General features: G+C 37.7%; 1 protein-coding gene across 2 annotated transcripts in view; it reads right to left on the reverse strand.

Moving 5' to 3' along the window:
* Positions 1 to 26,043, reverse strand: part of dennd2b (DENN domain containing 2B) — a 75,952-nt gene that overhangs the window by 45,591 nt on the left and 4,318 nt on the right. The window contains exons 1-2 of one of the 2 annotated variants that reach the window (XM_084404609.1): positions 23,471 to 23,729; positions 1,491 to 1,586 (exon numbers count right to left, since the gene is read on the reverse strand). In XM_084404609.1, coding sequence (XP_084260735.1) covers positions 1,491 to 1,564 — 74 coding nt within the window. In that variant the 5' untranslated portion in view covers positions 1,565 to 1,586; positions 23,471 to 23,729. Of the gene's footprint in view, positions 1 to 1,490; positions 1,587 to 23,470; positions 23,730 to 26,043 lie in introns of those variants that run through there. The other variant, XM_084404608.1, reaches the window with a different exon arrangement.

Here is a 26,043-nt window from a genome sequence, read left to right on the forward strand (position 1 = left end):
CCTATGCTTGTGATTTACAGCTGAAGCCGTATTATCCATGTCTAGGAAGAGAGGCTAGCAAAAACTATGCCATCATTTTCCCCACACACTTCTTTGCATAAATCACAATTTACTTTGATAAATATTTCTGACATCAGAGAGTGTTCAAAGGTAATTATGAAAGTAACTCCTCTCACTCTTCAAAGACGTTCTTCACTTGTTCTGATAGCAACTGCAAAGATCCATAGTTAAGCAAAGGCCACAAATAGAACAAAGCCTCTTTTTCTAATCAACTTCCTGGCTTTTACTCATAACCAGGATGTTTACTTTAGCTTTGTATACAACAGTTTGGCCTATGAAGCATCGATGGACTCATATGTCTATTTCAGCTACTCCTCAATTATGGATAAAAGATAAAAGATTTGGTTATCATAAGCAGTCGTTGCCTATGAATATTTAGGCAAGCTGTGGAATGGAAAAAATGTACCAACTAGAGCTGTCAAATCTAGCACATCCAACTATGAATATACAAAATAAAATCTTCATTCTGCATACAGAGTAAATGTGAATTGCTACAAAAACAACGGTCCAGATTTGTTTCTGATACATTGATCCTCTAAATCTCAATCTCAGAACAGAGCTAAAAAAAAAATTATGTTCTAAATTAAACCAGTATTATTAAGCCCTGTTCACACCAAGAAAGATATCTAGATAGATTAGTGTCCACGCCAATGGATGATAGCATTCTGTCCATTATAAGAGCGCACTACAGTTATGTAGCCTGCTGCTTTTAATGGTCAAGTTCTTTAAATTCGTGTAGATTCAGATTGGCTGTCAATGTTTTTACTGTTAATCAGCTAGGAAAAAATCATTCTGAAAGTGATTCCAACAATATTGGTCCTCTATGTTGTTATCATTATAGCTGTGGTGTGGCCTTTGCTATTCTTATTAGAAGAATTCTTAAACCTTTATAGTTAAACTAGTATTAGTTTTCATCCTAGCTGTGAAAGGGCCCAGCAAGCAATAGCCGTCATTTCACCTTCTCGGTTAACTATAGACCCGATATAGTCCGGCTATGAGTAACCCACTTCTAGCCAAAATAACCTTGAATTTGGTTACATGTCGTTTTTGCCAAAATAACTTGTGAGATGTATGATATTCCATTATGTAGCCTAAGCAAAGTCAACAGTTACAAGGTGTTTGGTTTAATTTCATTGACATGTTCTATGTGTTCTATGGTTAGACGTCTATTACATTTTCACTGACATCCCACATTTCGTCTTGTTTTAGCCTAGACGTCAGGGCTGTGTTTGGACGGTTTTTAGACATCTTTTTAAAAGCAAAATTGCTTGCTGGGGGACCTTTAGGAGGTACATCACAACTTACAATGGTGGTAACGTCATTTTGTGTCGCTGTTTTACCACAATGGTCACAAACAATAGCTTCCTGTAAATAACTGAAAAAGCACAAACAATGGACAAAAACTGCTGACTCATCATCATGACTCTCACCTGTCTGAGTTTTCCTGTGGATCTTTAGCCGCTCCTGATCTCGGTGCAGTTTTGGAGCTCTTGTTGGCAGTCATCTCCCTCTGACAGCTCCCTCACCTGATTAAAAAAAAAGTTACTTTCATAAGAAAGCTGTATCATGACCTTTAAAGTAAATGTACTATGATTATACAAATACTGCATTTCTGCACTGCGACCATAAACCAGCCGAATTGAATTGCTCCCGAATTGCTCTCTATGAACAAGACAAGATGTATTAAATGCAGATGACAAAGACTGTTTCAATTTGATCTGAAAACATATTCAATGAACAATGTAGAGAGCGAACTGGCTATGCATAGTGGGAAACTATTCTTTCTAGTGATTTGAAATTCTTGGCCCACAAGACTAACCCATGGATTAACCCTGACTGGCAAATATAAGTCAAAACACAACAAATATGGACCTTGATCTCTACAAAAGAGCAGCAATATTATCCCTGTAATGTAAATAAATCTCTGACCCTTACAAAAAATCCAAACAGCCCCAGCATATTTCAAGAGAAGAGTGGGTTTGTGTTTTTAGATGCAAGTAATAAATCCTGTTTAAGATACTGAGGTATAACGTCATACCACATATCATTAGGAGAAAGAAATACATGCCAGCTTAAAAACAGATGTCTACATTCATAAAAAAGACTCTGCATGAAAAAGTTGCTGCCATGATCCTAGGGTGGTTGACAGGGGGGTATTGCTATATTGTTGCTGAAGTAATCTAATTGATTTTTAGCACGTTGCTTTGCAATTACTACGGTGTTATGGGTGGTTGCTAGGGTATTATGGTCAATTGCTTACTGGCCCAAGTAAAAAAAAGAAGAAGCCCAACTCAGTCTCTGCTTTAGCATATAGAATTTTCTGGCCCATTTTATTAACTGTCAGGTGAAAATCCTGAACTACAGTGTATCCCCTAGAAAAAGTATAAAGCAAATATTGGTTTTAGGTTTTTAAGGGTTTTCTTTCCGACCCCCAGATTTGCGCAATAATAATAGTAATTCTTGCCAAGCACCACTAATAATAGCAACATTAAATTGTGAACTGATTTGTACAACCCCAGAATATGCAGTCTAAAGAATGGCAGCACTAAGACCTGAAGGTAATTACAGAGCCGGTTTACATGGCCTGTTAGTATAAGAGAGGTTCTAAAAAATCTGTTTGTAGAATCAGAGATCCATGCCAAGTGCCTTTAGTCTATGAAGCAACGTTTGGAGTGTGTTTGTCTTAACGTCTGTTTGAATAGAGTAGCCAAGATTAACAAAGCTGAGCTAGTCTCCTGGCTCATTAAATAGTGATTGCTTTTTCCCATGAACATTTGCACCTTAGGACTAAAAAAAAACCTGTTTAATGACAGATATTAGTTTTACAAGCTGGGTCAGGGAGTTGTGGTTTTGGGAGCTTTGAGCACACTGGGACTCAGGTTGGTTGTTGAGAGAGGGAAGGGGGCTGGTTTTTCATTTTGTCAGTTGAAGCCATAACAAGACTTGAAAATCTTTGATGAGCAGTAAATCAGATTTAAAAGGCCATGCTTTGCACATTAAGTCCCTTGAATGATTTTGGATGAACAGATCTTCTTCAATTGACTCTATATCCCAAAAACTATTAAAAGGAATATTCTGGACTAAATACAAATTAAGCTCAACCGACAGAACTTGCGGCATAATGTTGATTAGAAAAACTTGCACAAGTCCTCCTCTTCTTCAAAAAAGGCAAAAATCTGGGTTACAGTGAGGCACTAAACATCAAATCACCTTTGTCATAAGATATATATATAGTGTTAACATGATTTTAGTGTGCAAAAAAATAAATCATTAAAGGTACAATATGCAAGTTTTTTTTGCCGCTAGAGGGCGCTACATTCCAAACAACAACAACGGCGTAGCTTGATGACGATGTGAAGGAGCGTGGAATGATGGGAACTGTCGTTTTAAACTCCACCGTGGATGTAAATCAGTCAGACGGGAATCGAAAAATCATGTTCATGGATGAGGTTAAGTTTTATTTTTATAATGACATGCTTTTTGTGGTGAGGAGGGCGTGGTTCAGCGCGGTCTGTAATGGGAGAGAGAAGAGACGAGCAAGTAGGTCAAGTGCAAATGACGAACACCTGTGTCTTATTGCAGTGATCGGCGTGGAGAGACCGCTTATAAGCCGCGCGCTGGAACGAGAGAGAGACCGAAGAGAAAATTGGACGCAGAGAAAGAAAACCGGTGGATCCGAGCTCTCATTTTTGAACAGTTTTGTGCCGTCGCGGTTGCCACGGTGAATGTGCGTGGTGAACACGACTTTTGTTTGTTTTGCTTTATTTTAATAAAGTATGAGTCCCAGTCACGCCGACCCCTGTCTTCTTCCTTCCTGACTCTTGAACCTCATCACACTTTTATTTCATTAAAATGAATTAACCGCAAGAAAAGTAAGGTTTAATTCTAAATTGGTTATCATAGATGTTACTGTATGTCGAATTCATTGTTGTGATAACGCGGCACAGTTTTACGTGTTCTAAACAATTGTTGTAAAAGTACATTCGAACATACCCACATCATTTGCCAAAATACTGATTAATCTTTATGTATAACACATGCTATATTTATTTACATGGCCATAAACACCAGACGTGATAAACAATGTCAATAAACTAAACACAAATCTAAATCAATAATACTTCCTTTACATAAACATAACTATTACCGAATGCTACATTTGGAAAATATAAAATTAAGCATGCTTTGTCGACAGAACCAGCTGCAATCAGTAAAGAATAATTGTGTTCCATAACGACTGCAAGAAACAAGCTAACGTTTGTTGCTTGATAGACGCTACAACTACAACTTCCGCATTTGTCCAGGACTCCACACAGTACGAGCGGAAACCGAGGGTAACACTAACGCGGATATGACGCAATTGACTGGCGACTCCCAGCTCCCCCCTGCTCTAACGCCCCGTTTCCTTGGTTAAAATCGCAATTTTCTCACGATTTAAAAATAGTTGGAAACATTTGGGATATTGTAAGAAATAAACTTAACAAAATATATAACACTGGTCTTGAGATTATGGGATATTTTAATGCAAAATTCTTGCATATTGTACCTTTAACCTTATATGTGTTATATCCAATTCTACAACTTTTTGAAAAACAACTTTACAAGTCACAGTTTTTAACAGAATAATAATTTTTTAAATAAAATTATAAATTGTAATATAAAATTATATTCTCTGCTTTTTAATCATCCAACAATTGGCCTAAAATTACTACTGTTGTAAGTGCCTCATCATAACAGATTGTTGCTCTTTTTTTTTTTTTTTTTTTTTTTTTTTTACTTTATTTTTATTCTTTTTCCTTTTGAAATTGCACAAAACAAAAACAACAACGACAAAACAGAAACAAAATAGCCATAACAACATACAATCACATCTAAACAACACAGAACAATCGTTTGGTCACTTATACATTCTTACATTAAACAAAATTGATGAAAGTATACATGTCAGATGATACATTGATCAATAAACATGTCATGAAGTAGTAAACACAATCCATTTTTCCCAATACTGCAAATACTTATCCATCTGTAGGTTTAAAGCAAAAGTCATCCTCTCCATATTCTGGACAATGGTTATAATATCCAGCCATTCAGCCTTTGTTGGGGGTTCAAATTGTAGCCACTTTCGTGTTACAGCTTTCTTGCTGGCTGCTAATAATATCTTTATAAGGTACTTGTCTTTCAACATCAAATGAGCTGCTAAGTTGCCCAGGTAAATTGTAGAAAATGAGCAGTCAATTCCATCACCGAAAATAAAATGTATTACTTGTATTACCTCCTGCCAATATGACTGAATGACTGGGCAGCTCCAGAATACATGAAAATGGTCTGCCAGCTGTTCTCCACATTTCCTCCAACATAGACCACTTCCCTTCTCGCGAGACTGAATAGATTTTAACTTGGGGGTTACAAAGTATCTAATAAGATTCCGCCAACAGAATTCTCTCCACACACCCGAGCTGGTAGAAGTTGCCTGTACAGAACAAATATTCAGCCAGTCTTCCTCTGAAATAACTAGACCTGATTCTTTTTCCCATTTTAATCTAACCTTATTTGTTGATTGTTTCTTTATGGATTGGATGGCTAGATATAGTTTTGAGACAAGTTTCCTATTATCTTTATTTTTATACATGTCAACAAATAAATCAATTAAATTGGTGTCATGCTTCTCCATGTATCGTATCTCTTTATTAAAATAAGTCCTAGTTTGTAAGTACCTAAAAAAATCAAGTTTCCCCAAACCATATTTATCAGAAATCTCCTGAAAGCTATCTAATTCTCCCTTTGATGAAATTGAACTAAAAGAGGTGATGCCATGCCTATACCAGAACTGAAACCTCCCATCAGCCCTTGCTGGTTTAAAGTTGGGGTCGAAAGCAACCCATCTTAATAGTCTAGATTGTCTTTCAAGTAACGGAGAGTTGCATTCTTTAAACCAGATTCTAAAAGAAACCTTAGACCATTGATTTAAACTTTTAGAATACTGTTCATATAAAGGTTTGCTACCCAGCACCGATTGCAATGGTACAGTCAGCTGCGAGATCTCCAAGTCCTTCCACTTTGCTGTATACTCTGGGTTACAGCAGCATGCTAAAGGTCTTAACTGGGCTGCTTTGAAATAATCTGATAAACATGGCAGTGATCTACCCCCTTTCTCTTTCGGTAGCTGCAGTGTTTTAAATTGAATTCGCGGCCTTCTACCCCCCCATACGAATCTTGAAGTCCACTTATCCCATTCATTAAATTGTTTTAAAGGGACTTCGACTGGTAAAGATTGGAAGAGGTATAAGAGTCGGGGGAGCATGTTCATTTTTACTGTATCTATCCTGTTATGCATCTCTAGGGGCAGTTGGGACCACCTATCTATATCTGATTTAATGTTCTTATTTATAGGACCATAATTGCTATCAAACAATTTAGAAATATCCTTTGTTATTATAATCCCCAGGTACTTAATACTTGATGAATTCCAATTAAATTTAAATCTACTCAGTAAGTCATTATGAGGGGTGTAGTTATAACTTAAAATTTGTGTTTTTTGAACATTTAATTTATATCCTGAGTAAGTGCCGAATTTTTTTAAGATGGACATCAACCTAGGGATACTAACCTCTGGTGCAGTAACAAACAACAAAACATCGTCTGCGTACAAACAAATTTTTTGTTCGAAACCTTGAACCGTAATACCTTTTATCTCCTGTTCGTCTCTAACTAACTGTGCTATGGGCTCAATAAATAAAGCGAAAAGGGTGGGGCTGAGAGGACATCCCTGGCGGCAGCCTCTTTCCAGGCTAATACTCTGAGTGAGATGTCCGTTGATCCTTATTCTAGCCTTTGGTGATGAATACAACATTTTGATACATCTAATAAACTCATCTTTAAAACCAAATCTTCTCAATGCCAAATACAGGTACTCCCAGCGAACCGAATCAAATGCCTTCTCGGCATCTAAACTAATTACTACTGCTCTGATGTTTTCTTTAGTGACATGATCAATTACATGCAACACCCGCCTAATATTATCTTGTGTCTGTCTGTCACGTACAAATCCTGTCTGGTCTGAATCCACTAATTCTGGTATTATATCTTCCAATCTTTTAGCTAATATCGATGCATATAATTTATAATCCATGTTTAATACAGAAATTGGCCTAAATGCACTACACTCCTTTTTGTCTTTACCCTCTTTAGGAATAACTGAAATTATTGCCTCACTCCATGTTCTTGGTGGTTCACCTCCTTTAAGTGTATAGTTAAAGCAATCAAAAAGTATAGGAACTAATTGATCTTTTAAAGCCTTATACCACTCGGTTGGAAAGCCATCTGTTCCCGGTGCTTTATTAACTTTTAATCTAGAAATTGCTTTCCCTATTTCTTCCTTTGTGATCTCTGCCATTAGGGCTTTATTTTGTACTTCACCTATGGAAGGTAAGTCAAGTGATTCTAAAAATAAATGTATTTCCTGTGAACTGGTTGTATTTGGTTCCTTGTATAGATTTTTATAGTAATTTTCAAAAATGTTGTGAATATCTTCTTGCTTATGGCAATTTTTTTTCGTTTTGGGATCCCTAATTTCATATATTGTATTATCAGCCTGTTGCTTCCTTAACCTCCATGCCAACAGCTTCAAAGCCTTAGGGCCATTTTCATAATATCTCTGTCTAGTGAATTTAGCTTTTTTCTCTAATTCTTCCTCATATAATTTATTTATTTCCTTTTTAACATTGTTTATTTGATTTAATATATATGGTTTCTTCTTCTCAACATGTTCTCTCTCTAAGAGGTTCAGATTTTCTTGTAGTTCAAGCAGCCTTCTACTTCTTTCCTTTTTTCTATACGATGTGAGAGCTATGAGTTTTCCCCTAATAACTGATTTTAAAGCATCCCACAGGACACTTGGTGATACTTCCCCGTTATCGTTGTTATCCATATAATCCCGCAGTTCTTTTTGGACATATTCCTTACATGTCTTATCATTCAAAATGCTTGTATTAAGTCGCCACAGCATATCCTTCTTTTTATTATCTAAATGCAGGGTCAAGTAGACAGCTGAGTGGTCAGAGATATCTCTGACTCCTATCTTGCAATCAATAATTCTGTGCCTGTCTGATTTACAAATAAAAAAATAATCAATTCTTGAGTAAACATCTTGACTTGCAGAGTAGAATGTAAATTGTTTGTCTGTTGGGTGGAGATCCCTCCACACGTCAATCAGTCCCATCTCCATCAAAAGTTTTTTCGTTATACTAGCTCTAGAAGTTAACCTCTTTAGTGAATTGGAGGAATCGAGTTTAGGCTGTATTTGGGTGTTCCAATCTCCTCCACATATTAAAACCCCAGAGGATTCAGAGGCAATTAACTGAAAAATGTCTTTAATACAGGAATTATCCTGCTCAGGAGCTATATATACGTTAACTAGTGTAACTTCTTTCTGATCTAGAAATCCCTTAACTAAAACATAACGGCCCTCTTTATCAGTAAATTCAGAAACCACTTGAAAATTTACACTATTAGAAATTAGTATTGCTACCCCTCTTCTTTTTCCTTTCTTATAGGATGAGTAAAATACATTCTTAAACCCTAGTTTTTTTAATTTTTCGTGTTCTGCACTGTTAAAGTGAGTCTCCTGCCAAAATATGATGTGTAACTTTTCCTTTTTCATCTTTGCAATAGCCTTGCTTCTCTTAATTGGATTGTGTAAACCATTTACGTTAAGGGTAATCACCCTATATTCCTGACATTGCATTTAAAACAAACACACACAAAAAAAACACTATTTGTAAACCACATTATTGGTGACCAAACCTGAACTATATTAGAACTATATAACAAAATCAGAACATCATAACAACAAAAAATAGACCAACAAATCAAAAAACACAGGTAGACTTCCATTGTGAAGTAATAACCACTTCGTGATGTGGGGGGAATAGTCCAGCAGCTAACCACCAGAGCCCCCCTTCAGTGCAACCTATAGTACACTCAAAGATGTACTGTATGCACTTAGAAAAGTAAAAAACAAATGTATTACCCATACTTGTCGGTCAGCTATATTCTCATTAAAGGCTAAGGGTGATTCTATTCAGTTAAATTAGATATTTAAACTCCAACAGAACTGAAGGATCAACAATATATATATTCAATGGGTAAATGTAATGAATAAAGAACAACAGACTAGTGGGGATTTTACAAACAACTTAAAAGACCATAGGTAACTTAGCCTAGTCTATTGTGGGCGTTAAAACGTGTCCCTTGGTGCTAATGTCATTAAAGCATTAGTGTCCATAACCAGACAACTGCCTCATTTGCTCGATATTTTTTACTCGTATAATGCAGTTACTTAACGGTCTGTTGTCTCCCGAAACCATTACCTTAATGGCTTTAACGGTAGATCTATCTGGGCCGGTGAAAACTCCGTAGCTTTTCCTTGATCCAATCCTGGCGGGTCTGCCGATTTGCCGTGTTCGCGCTCGTTGATCGTTGCCAGGCGACCTTCCGTGCTTTTTCCGCAGCCTCATCAGTTTTCTCCCACGCAATCGGGAATCCCCTCTTCTTCAGGTCCTCTGCTGCTTCCGCTGCGCTTCCATAAGTAATCGGCCCACTGTCGAAAAAGACTCGCAGTTTCGCTGGCGGCGGTGTTTGAAACCGTATTCCTTTTTCTCTGAGAACCCTCCTGATCTGCGTATACTCTTTCCTTTTTGCTAGCGTTTCTGCAGGATAGTCATGATCGAAGTAGATCCTCCTGTCGCTGTGGTAAATCTCCTTTTTCTTCCACGCAGAATGCAGAACCATCTCTTTAATTTTAAACTGCTGGAAGTAGACAATCACCGATCTAGCTTGCGCCTCTCTGGGCGGTTTGGGGCCGAGCGCTCTGTGGCATCGTTGTATTCCAAGGTCAACATCAGCAAGGGGTTCCAGCTCTTTTCTAATGAAGTTCTCTATGAATTGGAAGATATTGTTTCCCTCAGTTCCCTCCGGAATTCCATAAATGCGAACATTGTTACGCCTTGAGCGTGCTTCCAAGTCTGTTAACTTTAACTGCAAGCTTTCCTGAGCTTGTAGTGACTGGCTCAGTGCCTCTCTAAAGTCCACGGACCACTCTTCAGCTTCGGCTATCCGAGCCTCGGCCTCACTCACTCTGTCAGTAGTAGATTTTAGATCGGTTGCAACCTCATTAAGCTTCTGGTGAATTTCCTCTCGAATGTCCGCTAGTTCCTTTTTCAAATCGTCTCTAATTCTATCGCGAAAGTTACTCAGTTCAGTCTTCATCTCCGTTGACATCATCTTTATATCTGTGCGGATGGCGGCGATGTTAACTTCCATATCCATCGCTGTTAATTTAGCATTTTGTCCTTGCACGCCATCACTATCTCCTTGTTCCTCGGCCATGACGCCCTCAGTCGTCATTTTCTCACCTTTCTCCGCTTTCCCAGACTGCTTTCCCTTGCCTTTCCTGTACTTTTCCCCTTCCATCCCTGATTATTAAAAAAATAAATCTTAATTATATTCAAATTGGGGAATAAACTCCGACCGAGCGGGAGTGCGGGTTTATGCGGCCATACGCTTCGGATTACCACCGGAAGTCCTGTTGCTCTTTTTTAAGGAAACAAGGGACAAATTATCTATTGTGGTAATTAGGGCTGTCACTAACAATGATTTTGGTAATCAAGTAATCGTTCGATTATTGTGACGATTAATTGGATAATTTCTTTTTTGTGCTAATAAAAATAGACCTAAGTGAAAATAGCCTTTACATTTATTTAACATACATATAAAATAACAATGAGCCAATAGCCAATGTTAACATAAAGCAAGTAAGATATATAGGTTTTATTGAACAACCATCCTAAAATGCATAATGTAAATATAGCCTACATAATATACACATAATCAACTTTATGTACATTATGTAATTAATGCCTGCAGAGGGTGCCAACGGCCTGGTGATTGTTTTAGTTCCACTTTACAAGCATGTTCAAATCCTTGTTCAATATTGGCTGAACAACATTTAATTAAAATGTCCACTTAATCTTTAATATTTGGCCACTTCTTTACAATAGAAATGCTACAGCCACTGTCATTTCTTGAATAAGATGTGGACATGTAAGGGTTTGAACTTTTATTTTGAAATCGTGATGAACAACAATTTGCATTTAGAAAATATTGATGTATTCTCCTGTGTTGGCGTAGGTCTGAAAATGATTTACGTTACAAATCTGGTGAAATGAAATGACGCAAATGGAGAGAAAAAAGAAACATGGATGGCTGAAACAAAATAATACGTTTCAATGCTAATTCAATAGGTCAATTGCATGCATTTCAGAAAGAGATGTGAATTTCCATTTACTGCCAACTTTAACTTGTATTGAATCCAGAGTTTAACATTTTCTCCTCACCACAATCACAAGCTCTTCACACCAACTGCAAACTGTCTTCACGCCAAGAGACATCTTAACTAGCCACCCCTCACAACCACAGTGTCATGTGTGCATACCACTTGCCACTTCCTCCCATCAATTAGAGGGCCTCATCAGAGACCGAAGTGGGAAGAAATGATCTTCCACATGCAGAAGGAACACCTCCCGTCTTCGCACTGCTGTTTATGGTTTATAAGGAGGTCAATATTACAAGCACTCAAATACAGAGGGGCCTGGGTGTAACTGGGTGCACTGGGGGCTTGTTTACAGGAAGTTGTTGTATGTAGTAGTCGGTCAACCAGCAGCAAAGCTAAAAGCCCAACAGAGACAGATGAGAGGAGAGACAGCATTCCTTCTGTCAGCCATTTCCTGTTTCGGAGGACTGCAAAGAACATGCATCTTCATTTTCAATCTAACTGGAGGGCCCTCTAACCGCTCATATTCAGACTTCTGTAGTTTATTTTCAACCTTGATGAATTATTGATAATGTCTTCTTGATTTCTTCTGCTATAATACCACTAAACTGGCATTGTCAATGCTGTCCTATGATGTATCACTAATGTAGCTTAGAAACTCAACAGTTATAGCATAGATTTTTCTACTTTTGAAGTAACTACAACCCACAGCTTCACAATTAATAGAGAGATTAATTCACACACGCAATCACTCTCTCATTAATGCATTCAAATAAATGTCCTCTCATTGTGCTAATTTAGCTGTAGCTGGTTTAGAACGAGCAGAAATCTGTAAGAAATGTTACGACCGTCACCCATAGACAAAATAACTGCGAGAAAGTGAGCTGTTATGTAGTAGCAATCACACTGTGGACATTAGAAATATGTCACACTGTGGAATATCCTAAACATTTAATAGTTTAGCATATTTACTGTACAAACCTTGTCAGTGAACTATAAACGGGGGGAAACAAAGCAAAAAAACTAAATAATCGTTCATTAATTGAGGTAAAATGTTCAGTTAATCGAGATTTTGATTTAAGGTCATATTTACAGCCCTAAATGGTGAAGATTCCAGTAGCAATGATTTAACAAGGTTCATAAAAAATGAAATAATCTATCTTGTTAGGCACTGAGTCAAAAAGTCTGATGGGAGGTCATTATTTCAGTAATAGTTGACTTTCCCACAGCTTTGTTTGCAACAAAATCAGCTGCCCTAAGGTTACTTTTGACTTACAGTGCAGTATACCGTAGAAAATTTACAGCTGAAAACTTCAAAAGGTTGTTGTTATTTTTACAAAAATCACTATAGCTGCAAACAAAAGATAAAGTTATGACCAAACATAACTGAAAATGAAAATATTTTCTTTTCTATGACCTGGGAGGCGAAATTTTTCCGGAACCTATTTTTTCCAACCAGACTGAATATTTTTACTGAGCTGTTGAAAGGTGACCAGCTGTAAAAATAAAGCAGGCTGAACATGGAAATATTGTACACTATCGAAGCATCACTATCACTGAGACTGCAGAGCACTTTTTCTTCCAAAAGCACAATACAAAATTCAGTACTTAAAATTACAATTAAAGGTGCATTAGGTGATCTGGGACCCCATACAAATCACCGTCAAAAGCCACACCTCCTCCAAAACACATGAAAGCACACAGACCAGAAGCGAGACGGCCAGAGGCAACGTTATTGGATTACATCATGTGTCATTCACAGGTGAGAAAACTTTACAGTACAGTGAGTAACAGTACTACAATGAACATAAACAACTGTTGCCTCCCATTCTCGCTCTGTTTACAGCGTGAACAATCCGGTGACGTATGATGTCTGCGTGAACAGGATGCGCAGTGGTATGCAAATGCACGTTGACTGACAGGGAACACATGTTTTTATTTCATTTGGACCGAATGCAAATAATTGAACAAACATTTTACGGTCCTACGCCTTCCACAGACAATATATTTATAAAAATACATTTAGACCACTTAACATAGTGATTGCTATGTGAGGAGACTTTCAACCAGCATAACAAAAAAATATCTCTGTAGAGAATCACCTATTGCACCTTTAAACTAAAAGATACTGAAAGGTTTTGGATACAGAATTGTTGATGTAGTTCAGAAAAGTAAAAGAAATTTTACGAGTTATGACTTGCAAATTGACTGAGACGTATAACCTGCTTATGTCAAGGAATATTGAAGGGAAAAAAGACCTGCCGAGTGTGATTGACAATCTGCTTATTAAAGATGCTGTTCCACATCAGTCTGCTCTGCATGGATGACTGCAAAGAAGCAGGGTTTGTTCCAAAAATGTATCACTAAAACATAAAATGTAATTACCAAAGCCATGAACTCATAATGCCGGCATACAAGCATTACAACATATTGATTTCACAGGAAACAACGGTCATATTTATTTAGTGCTGCACGATTAATCGTATCGCAATCGCAATCGCGATGTCAAGTCTACGCGATTATATGACGCAAAATGCTGCGATTTTATATTAAATAAACAAATTAGCGCTGTTAACGCACTTATTAATGCAAATGCTTTTAAACCATTCATGCGCGATAAGACATAAAAGAACGAGCCGCCTGTGAATGTCCTCCTGACACACACACGTACACACACACACACACACACACACACACACACACAGATAGACGGGCGCCAGTATCAAGTTCTCTTTCGCGGTAGAACGAACAGCACACATGTATGCCAAAATGAACGCGCTGCCTGTGAATGTCCTGACTGTGACAGACAGAAAGACTCGCGCTAATATCGTGCGTGCGTACAAAACAGCATGCCAGAATACAGTTCTCTTTCGAGCTTGAACGAACAATAACACACACAATTATTACAAAATGTCTTTTTGTCGAGTGTCTTCATAACATAAGAGTAGTCTTATGATGAACATGAAGAGTTGTGATAACTCGTGAAAGAATGAGGCGCGTGTGAGATCCGCGTCTCTGACAGCGGCTGGTCTTAAAGGGACAGTACAGTAGCCACTAATTACATCTGTCGCTAAAGTTATTATTATTTATTATTTTCTTTTTTTTTTCAATTTCTTTTTTATTATTATTATTTTTCTTTAACCTGACATGTATGGTTATATGTACTCTTGTATGTAAATTGTGTTTTGTTCTTGTTAAAATGCAAAAAATGCAAAAAAAAAAAAAAATCTGTTGCTAAAGTTAATCAAAGAACAAAGGGAACAGAGAAAAACACTCACTGCTCTTGACTAAAGAACTTTTTTCTTTAGGCTGATTATTACTAATCTGTGTGTGCATTTATTTTCCTTGAGAACCAAGCAAGTTGACTCATGAAACCATTTGTTTATTATATCGCATATCGCAATCGTAATCGCAATATTGACCTCAATTATCGCAATATGACATTTTCCCCAAATCGTGCAGCCCTATATTTATTTTAGCTTGCTCGCTAAAAGCTGGCATCATTAAACATTCATCAATATGATTCATTACTCCAGTTTCCGTTTAATATGCTCAGAAACCATGTGACTCCTTCATCTGCACAGTGGCACCGTTTCAGTGAGAAACAATCATCTCTTTCTCTCAGATATTGATCTACAACAGGAAGAGCAAGAGCTGCTCCCATTTCTCAGAGAAACTGCCAGAAAACCACATAACCTTAAAAATTCATACTGGATATATTGTAAAAGACAATAAATGATTTATGTTTATTTAGACTTGGATGAAAATAAAATCATTGGAATCATAGTTCTTGGATTATCATGTCTGCCATAGATTCAATAGATAGAGTAACATTTAGGCATAATATTTTTCCCAAACACAACTCTAGAGTCAGAAGGCCCTAAAAATCTGTAAAAACATTTGCATTTTCAAGAGTTTATGTACTGTACTGGTCAACCACTAGCACAACAGTAAAAAAAAAGAAAGAAAAAAAGACTACTACGTACGCTCATAATTAACTGGTTAAAAGTTAACCGACAGTAATTTTTTAAGTAATGTTTCAAGATATTTAAAAATGTTTGCTGCATGGTTAAAAAAATATGCTACAAATATAAAATTGCATTTTTGAGAGGAAAAAAACATAAGTCACGAATAAGTCGCATTTTATTACATTCAGTAATGTTTTACTAAGTGAAAATCAGGAAACTAGATAGGGGAAATTAAACTACATATACAAGTTGACGTTCTCTTAATGTGTGCTTGCTTACATGAAAGTGCAAAAACTCGGAATAAATGTAAAAAGAAACTCCTTAGCCTAAATGACAATAATCGTGATTGTAAATTTTGAGAAAAATATTCGTGGTTATCAGTTTAACCATTGTCGTGCAGCCCTACTCGTGACTCTAATTTAAATGAGTACAAAGACATTTTTAGTGGTCACAACTTCTCGAAAGAAGTAACGCAGACACTAGACAAGGGCAAACTTTCTAGTGCACGTGTGAAGCGCCTGTGTTCACGCACACTATCAAATGGAGTAGGCCTATACTTTGAAAGGCTATTCGGCTATATGTATACAGCAAGTGTTCATGTCAAATGTGAAGTATACTTTCGGCTTAAAGTATACAATTTATGATGTAGAACCCAATGAGAAAGTTTCTTGTATAGCTTATTTAACTCAAACCAATAAAAGCTATTTTAAAGGGGTCCTATTATGCCCTTTTACAAAGTCTTAATTTTGTTTTTGGGGTGTACTAGAATACGTTTTTATGCTTGATTGTTAAAAAAATGCATAATTATTCACATATTTTACATTAGGGTTAGGGTTAGGGTTTTACTCTCTCCCCAGTCTGTCTCGAACGTGCTGTCTAGGTCCTGTTTTGATGAAGCTCCTCCTTCCGAAATACGAAATGTGCTGTGATTGGTTAGCTGGCCCAGTGTCGTGATTGGCATCCCTTAGCGTGTGTTTGGGAAATGTCCCGCCCTCCCTAACTGCAAGTTCTGCTCTAGTGTAAACATTAAAGCAACACTAAGGAACTTTTCCTCTTCGGTCCCCCTACAGGTTGGAAGCGGAATTGTCCATTACCGCTATCGTAAATAATTTCGCAGCCTACTGTCGCACGTACGCCCGCTGTTTATCCAGCACCGGCTTTGGAGTGAACGATGTCCACAGACAAGGTAGAGTATGTTGCATGATTTCATGAAAGTATGATGTATTGCGACATCAGAAACGAAGAAAAACTAAATAATGACTATTGTAACGCTTGACGTAAAGCAAGTCAAATTTGTAGTTTTCTTATGTCTCATTCGAACTACAGAAACGCGACCAGGTTTGGCAAACTTGCATAGTGTGGTTATAGCAGATATAGGGCTGCAAAGCGAATCCAGAAGGGCCTTTCACCCTGTTACGAATTGATGAACCACTGATACGATTTTGGAAACATTATTTTAAGGTAAAAAGTGTTGCTTTAAGGATGGCGTCAATTTCAAACCAATTCAAGCCTGATTCAGACCCTGACAATGTTAATGAACAAGAGGATCATGCAAAACGGACTGCATTCGCACGTTTCAGAGTGGTACGTTTTTGTAAATTGAATCGTGAATCGTTAAATTTAATTATGGTAATATAACAGTAATCCTTAACAAAACCATGGTTTATTTTTCTAATATAAAGCGGTGAACTATCTTACAAAAGCGAGAGCTTGCAAAAGCAACAGAAAACAAGCTTTTCTCCATAAAATGTGCAGTGCACAGATAATTGTTGGGGTTACAATGTTCAGGAACAGTGTAAAAAATAAATTTGAACCACTCTTAAGTTGGCCACCTTAAAGGGATAGTTCGCCCAAAAATGATATTTAAGCCATGATTTACTCACCCTCAAGCCGTTCGAGATGCATATGTCAATCTTTTTTCAGACGAACACATTTTCAGTTATTTTAGAAAATGTCTTAGATCTTTCAGTGGTTATAATGTGAAGCAATGGGGTCCAGCTCGTTGAAGTCCGCAAATGAGCATGCATCCTTCACAAAAGTAATCCATCCGGCTCCAGGGGGATAAACGAAGGCCTTCCGAGGGTAATCCGTGCGGTTTTGTCGTAAAAATATACATATTTAAAACTTTATAAAGGAAAATAACTGGCTTCCGGTGGCGCTCGGCGCGCGTTCATGGAGATGGAAGCGTCGTGACGTAGAACGAACGTGACAGCGCAGCCAGAGAGCAGAGCAAAACAAAACTCTACGTTCGTTCTACGTCACGACGCTTCTATCTCCATGAACGCGCGCCGACCGCCACCGGAAGCCAGTTATTTTCCTTTATAAAGTTTTAAATATGTATATTTTTACGATAAAACCGCACGGATTACCCTCGGAAGGCCTTCGTTTATCCCCCTGGAGCCGGATGGATTACTTTTGTGAAGGATGCATGCTCATTTGCGGACTTCAACGAGCTGGACCCCATTGCTTCACATTATAACCACTGAAAGATCTAAGACATTTTCTAAAATAACTGAAAATGTGTTCGTCTGAAAAAAGATTGACATATGCATCTCGAACGGCTTGAGGGTGAGTAAATCATGGCTTAAATATCATTTTTGGGCGAACTATCCCTTTAAGAAGGCCAAACAAAGGGTGGAACCAGGGTGGGGGGGGAAATTACCAAGGGAACTGATTGTGAACTAGCCTTCTGGATTGGCCTACAAATTGATGTCATGACTGAATAGCTTCACAGTCACGAACAGCTCCATTTGCAATTTTAGCAACAGAAGACAGAACATCTTTGTTCGATTTATCCTTGAACAGAGTGTGGCTAAAAAGTAAGCTTCTTTATCAGTGGTTCAAACAAACACTATCTGACCAGCTTCCTCGGGTGAGTGACACAGTTAGGAATGTTAAGGGTTGAAGACGAGACCATCGGGCCATGTTCTTGTCAGCGACGACAGGTCAGTTGGCTAACGGAGCGGTACTCCATTCAAAAGGAATGCACTAATATTTGCCCCATCCGTCAAGGCACACATTCAACACATCAGAGTTTCTGAAAGAGGAGGAATTCTTCAGCTGATAGGGAGAGACTCATTTAATGTCAATAAACATGACACCACAAGGTAGACTTTAGTTACTCAGCCATAGAGACTGCGTTAAAATTGGGGTTGAAGCTTTACTCGTTTTGCTGATCATTGAACATAAAGTTAGTTATTTCCGTCGGAAAATATTCAAAAACTCATTGGACCTGAATAGCAGAGGTTGACTTGCGTCAAGGCAAAATGCACATTGTTGTGCACATTAGATGAAAAGCTCCCAAAAAAAGACCTGAGTTTTAATTCAGTTTTCCTGTCAACAAGGTGAATTAGGGTCTTCAGGGACTTTTTGCACTTTCGACTTCTCCAATTTACTGTGATCAGATCTAAGGTGTCCCAGATTACCCCAATTCACCCTACATTTGCCATAACGGTCCCTGCTGATCAGCCACTTTAACTTTAACATCTCTAAAACAAGCAGCAGAGTGTAAACCACTGCACATTCTCAACTGCTCCTACACTTCAAAACCCCTAAGAGGCAATGAACAGGGTTATGCATTTACCAGAGAACATTTTGCCCCAGAGACGATTACTCTTTCTCCGTTCTTTACTCATAGCCTGTAAACTCCAAGTCAATGTTGTTATTACCAAATCAGACATGACTGTGTGAGAATGGGAGTTAGATTACAGCATAAATACCAGAGGAAAGAGGGACCCCCCTTCCAGACTCATAGCTCGCACCGTCATATGGTCCTCATCAGGGCTCTCGCTGAGATTTATATACTGCACAAGGTACGTTAATGCTGCTGTTATCAGCCAAGCACGTTGTGTTTAGATTGAGGCAAGAAAAGATGATCAATGCGTCTGTGGTATCGTGAGGAGTTTTTTAAACACGCTCCCACCTGGACGAATCCCTCTGGCACTGCTAATTAAAATTTCCCTGAAAAGTCTGACAGGGAAAAAGGAAGAGGCAGAGCATAAGGGGGCGTCTTTTGTTTCCCTTTCACTCGGTTTCAATCCCAAGTCCGCAGAGCCTGTGAATAATGACAGAGGGTTTGTATCCAGGTTGGGGGCTGTGGGGTGGAGGGAATAGTTGTACCCTGTTGAGCTGCTTAAACGTCTTTCCTTCTGAGCCTTTCATGAACTGTGGAACTTGGCCTGTCACAGATCGCAGCAGCTGCACGCTCCCCACACAATATACCCACGATTCCTTGCTCCCATAGTGCTGACTGGACAGGCCAGATGGAACCAATTTTTAAGCCCTTTTCAGTCTCTGTCTTTCCTGACTTTCAGCTGTTTACGGTTCTTTTTGTTTTCCAAGTCACTAGCAAAAGGATAGATTCACACACTGAGGAAACTGAGGAATGCTGCTCATAAAAAGTGACATGCACGAAACTAAAAATTAGAGGGAAATGGATCTTATTTGATTTCAGTGCTCATTTGTAATTGATGGCTTTTACAGCAGTGTTTCTTTAAACATACAAATTGTTGGGTTTCTTCAATTTGTTTATGACTTTCAATCAAAACTGCAATGCAAAACCATATTTGTCCTAATAGCCTTCTACTATACGAACACTAAAAATAGAAACATGTGAATGGAAACATGAGTGCATTCGGTTCAAAAGACTCAAAGCAGTCATTTTCCTTAAACAACTCAGTACACTGTTCTTATCAGGATTTACAATATTGTCCTTTATCAGGCAGACTGAAGACAGAACGGCTGCTCACATTGAGCCATAAAACTTTTAGAGGTCCTATGAAATCCCAGTCATAAATACTTTTTTTTGTGCGGCACACATTTTTGAAGAAAATTTGCAGATCTTCTTCATAGAACAATTCATAGTTACCATATGCATCAAGCTCCAAAACAACAAAATAAGACAAACAAATGCAAAGGTAACATAATATTAGTCTACATGACTGTATTTCAAGCCATATCATAACTGTTAATAAACAAAACTGCATGCGTCGTGCGGAAGAACTGCTCTTCTTTTTATGTATACGACAAGTCACAAAACAAAAGTTAGTGTACCGTGGTTATCGACCGATATTGATTTTTTTGATGGCCAATGCCAATATCGTAGAGAGCAGGGTTGGCTGATGCCAATATAAAGATATAATTTATATTCATAATTTATATTTATTTTACTAATTATTTAATAAAATGAACCCATAAAATAAACTTTACAACTTCTTGATTCTGTAATATTATTACAGGATTTTTAACAAATAAAGAAATTGTTTAAAAAATAATATTAATAAAAAGGAGGTAAACACTGTAACCAACAAGACATTCAGTAATCTTGTAAGTTTGTCTGCACTGGGAATCCTATTTTTTTCAGTGAAAATTATATGAATATGACATAGTGGGCAACTGAAAATAGCATAGCTTGAAATCAAGGGTTTAAGGTTTGTCGATCGTGCGTGTTCCTGTCCGCATTCAATTTGCATGGACAGACAAGTCACATGCAGAGTAACACGTTTGTATGAAACGTACAAAACTTTGGCCTTGGCGATATATCGGTCGACCACTAGTAAAAAAAAGTCACGATGAAACGGAAGTAGCGACAAATCTTGGTCACACTTTAGGTTCCAATTCCCGCTAACTATTAACTATGACTTTTGCCTCAATAAACTTCAAATTACTGCTAATTAATAGTTAGTAAGGTAGTTGTTAAGTTTAGGTATTGGGTAGGATTAAGGGATGTAGAATATGGTCATGCAGAATAAAGCATTAATATGTGCTTTATAAGTAGCCTACTAATAAACAGCCAATAGTATGCATGCTAATAAACAACTAGTTAATAGTGTCAATTGGAATTGAACTAAAGTGTTACCAAAATATTTTCTTCCTTTTGTGATATATAAAAATGTAGGGTGGGGACCACTAATAGATCAGTGGCGGGGACCTGGTTCTATCCATCGGTTTGATTGGATTTTAAGATGTGGCCATTGCACTCAAAAATGAATGTGGGCTTGCAGTTGAGTTTAAGCAGACTAAATGATTGGAGATGTACTGCATACATCACCAGAAACAAGTTGTTCACAGGAAGATCAAGTTGACATTTTGATTGTAAAAATTTACAAAAATGTACAAAAAAAAGTAAGTTAATAAGTCAGAAATACTTCATATTTAATTCAGCAAGGATATTAACTTTACCTTTAAACAACCACCCATCTGAGTAATGTAAGGAAACCAGACTTTTATGCATTGATGCATCAGACTTGCATCATAGTCTATTGTGTTTGATAGCTTACAGAGTAGAATCTCAGACAGAGACTTAGAGGATGTTACACAATAACAAGACAAAAAACTACCTTCTCTCCCGTAAGAATAACACTGACTCACGTAAACTTAGTATAATCACAACCTTGTCGGATCGACAGGTGGCAGGTGCTGTTTCTGTGCAATACCAATGACACACAACATTACACTAAGTTCCTTGTTATAACTCATAACTCAACTTGGAATCAAATCATCCCTTAGACAAGTGTTTTATTAAGGCCTAGATGGGACACATTTTGAAGCACATTGTGTAATCTGAATGTCAACCATCCAACTATTAATGCAAGTCACAACGCGTTGCCTTTTTAAAGTGTATAAAAATTACAGGTGCGTCAAAACGAAAACAATGCACAGTCTTTTAAAGGCAATGTCCATTCAGTGTACCACACTGAAAAGGATTTTACAAGTTAAATTGTTCTTTTGTTATAGTGCTTGCTCTCATGGATGAATCGCTTTCATTTAGCCTACATCCTTAGAAAAATGCAATCACAAAGTATAACAATTACTATTATCAAACTACTAAATTAAAAGATAAAGTGCACAAGCAACACAGCTCTGCATCTCGATAACAAGACAAGATACTGAATCTGGGAAGAAAGTGCATAAATGCACAATTGCATAACACTGCATTTTTTTTTTTTTTTTTTTGACACATGAGATCCAGTGTAAATTAGAGTCCTTGCATCACTGTTATTACAGCTGACAGTTTGTGGACGAAATCACATTCACACTGGAATGATAAGCAATGGATCAACTACAGCTTAACACTATGAAAAGGTTTGATACACATTATAGCGGCAGGGCTGTTCAAGGTTTGGTGACATCCCACCCTTATCCATATTGCGCAAGCACTGGACAGAGTACAGAGCGGCTCCCATGGTTGAGCTGACAATCCAGACCAATGAGAAGGAAGGGTTATTGTTCCAATAGCACAATAGACAGTCTGTTCAGAAAGTTCAGGAAAAAAGGGCTTGCAGCTGCAGTAACCGCTAAAGCTGAAAGCAGGGGGCACTATATACTTGTGATCTACAGTGATCATGTAAAATTCATGTGTCCATGTCAGTTGGTGTGCTCAAATAAGTGCATGATTTTAGTGGGAATAGCTGATGTGACATTAAGGAAGAACTAATTTGCTGTCAATCCTCTCTCATTCAACATTTACATTATATTTAAGCATTTAGCAGATGTTTTTATCCAAAGTGACTTACGTTGTAATCAATGTATGCATTCCCTGGGAATCGAACCCATGACCTTCGCATTGCTCAACTGTTTGAGCTACATACAATGCAATACTCAACAGTATTTTGGCCACTAAACAAATCCATAAACTTTTTATCAGGGAAATTTATAAACTAGACTTGACCTTGGGGCACCAAACTATTCCTCAAAGAAAAAAGAAAAAAGAAAAGAAAAGAAAAAAAAAACTCAGCCTATTAACGTTAAATGTTTGAGTAAACAACCAACATTCATAAGAGTTGGGAAATTACCAAATAAGGTAACTTAAACACATTTGACGTAATACAGTTTCAACCACATTTTTAAGAAAAGTCATGTTCTGACCCACAATTACATTTAAAACATCTAACGTTACTACTTTGGCTGTGACTTAAATCAAGTGAGTTAAGTTAGCATTCATGTTTTGAGCATTTTGAGGTGCCACGCGCCTATCATTTTGCTCCAATGATGCTCAAAAATGCTTTCTATCAAGGAAGCGAACTAGGTTTTGACACACAGCCTTTGTTTGCGATTGACTGTGCTCATTTTCATACAATGTAACCCCGCTGGAATGAGATAAAAGTTTTACCTGAACGAAACGTCCCGCTGATCGTGCCATTTTGTTCAGCGTCTCACAAACACTCGTAGCGATTGCAAAAAAAAGCATCGATTTGCCGGTAATACCTGGAACTTTTCCCTAAACTTCCAGGCATGTCCTTTCAAGCGGGGTAAATCCCTCCCTACTTGAGAACTCTCTCTCTTGGCAGAAGGCTGAGCTAGTCGCCATGGAGACGGATTGTTTTGCCCCCCACTCGCCTCTCCGGGTTCTCGCGCTCCCAGCCTCCCACACGAAACTAAACTCTCTTCTCATGAGCCACATGGATCTGAACTTTACACGCTGCAATGGCAAATTAAGCGCGGTTAAAATAAATACCCTTCACATTTCACACATAACTATTTTGCCTGATAGTTCCTTCATCCTTCCACAGGAAAAAACAGCCAAGAATAGCTCCTTATTTGAACACGTAATTAAAGCTCATCGTACAAAACGGTCTCACAGGATACGTACACCGAAGTACTTCAGCTTGCTTACATACTTATATTTTGAAGTGGGTGAAATTGAATTACATTATCATAACCATTAGCCTACTTTTTTTTCTACTCAAATCTTGCAAATGAAACGCGCGCGAATCTCAATATTTAATTGAATTTTAATTCTGAATATTCACCACCTGATAAAACACTGAAAAGTGATATAGACCTACAACAACAATGTCATCTAATCTATAAGCAGTTATCGGTAAAGCAGTAGGCTAAACATTAACAGTAACAATCTGCATAATTTATTCATGCCGCGGTGCATTGCTGGCAACACGAAAACAGCGTTTATCGCAATATTGTTATCCACAGATTCCACAACTGGATCAAAAGTGCTGAGAAAATAAGTACTGAAAATCATATTTTGTGTTGTTATTTTTTTTTTTTATTTTTTTTTTTTGCTTTGGTTCTCGCTTGCTGTTTAGTGTTTAAAGCCGTTTTGTATGCCAGAAACAGCGTTTGTTAATTTAAGGCTTTTCACAACCAGCAACATTTAGCCTATACAAAATCTGCTTTTTTACTTATAGAATTATATATTCTAAATTATTTAATAACAATACACACGTTATTTCGTTTTACAGTACGCTATTTGTACATACACTCTAAAAACTCCTGGGTCAAAAATAACCCATAATGGGTTATTTTTGACCCAACTCCTGGGTTAAAAAGGGACCAACTAATTTATGGGTTATTTCAACTCAGAAAATTGGGTTATGCTTTTTGACCCAAATTCTGGGTTAAATACCTGACCCAAATGTTGGGTTTAAAAAACCCAACATCTGGGTAGAAATAACCCAAAAATTAGTTGATCCTTTTTTAACCCAGGAGTTGGGTCAAAAATAACCTAACTTAACCTCACTATCCCAGTATCCCTTATTTCAGAAAATAAAACTTTGTTTTACATTATATTACACACTTCAAGCACTTTTACATTTTTATAGCATTAAATTAAAATCTATATGAAAAAACACACACTTGGACATGTTTATTTTCCTATTTATTTTAGGTCACACTGTAATAACAATATTAGAAATAAAAAATAGAAAAATAAACAACAATTCTCAGAAGAGCCTCAGGAATTTAAGCCTGGGGCCAACTTTGGGGACAAGATTTTTGATAGTGTCCTCATCAAAGAGAAGAAATGCCTCCTCATCTATGTCTTCATCTGAAAGACAGAAAACAAGACAACATGAGTATTGTTAATAAGTTGAGACAATTGTGAACCACTCACCAGACACTCTTTCATTATCAAGCTAACAAATAATCAGTTTTAAGGGAATGCAGTTGCTTTTTTTTTTTTTTTTTTTTTTTTACACGTGGCCCAAATTGCTAGTTAACTAATGTGGTTCTTTTGCAGCATTAACGTTACCCATTTTGTGTGAATGACATCTTTTCTTTCATTAAAAAGTGTAATGACATTAATGCAAAGGTGAATATCTTGCCCATTCTTATGCATAACAGCTTAAAGACAAGGCACAACAAAATCTTGCACTGACACATTTAAGTCTTATTAAAAAAAAAAAGTAGTAGGTACAGAGAGATGATGATATAAGGGCAATAAGAGTAAAATGCTCACCTCTAAAATTCTCTGTCAGCTCAGACAGCTGCCACTCAGTTAGCTTATCAGCGACAAAACTGTCCATTCAAGATGACCTGGAGAAAACATAGCAATATAGAGGTTAGGTTAGCAACAATTTGAAGACTTGACCCGCTTCTTTAACTCTCACTACTTCAGCCAGTAGAGCACTCACTGTATAATATGATAAGCACGGCGCAGCTAGAAAACATAACTCAACTATTGTGTTGCCTCGTCGCTCTGTAGCCGCGGCTATGGGGTTTGCACACCGGACGAGAAGCGCCGCGTCGCGTCTCTAGGACAATTCGAGGTATCGCTCACCGGACGTGCAGTCTCTCAAGGGGCTCACACACCGACGCGAAGCGCAGTGCCGCGTCTTTAAAATTCGAACACATTATTCTCTATGAGTGTACACACACCGGCGGCGCCATCCGGCGTCTGTCCGCGACACCCATATACATAGTGTATATATCTATGCGCGACACCCA

This window comes from Rutilus rutilus, assembly GCF_951802725.1.
Source record: "Rutilus rutilus genome assembly, chromosome: 3".
NCBI lineage: Eukaryota > Metazoa > Chordata > Actinopteri > Cypriniformes > Leuciscidae > Rutilus > Rutilus rutilus.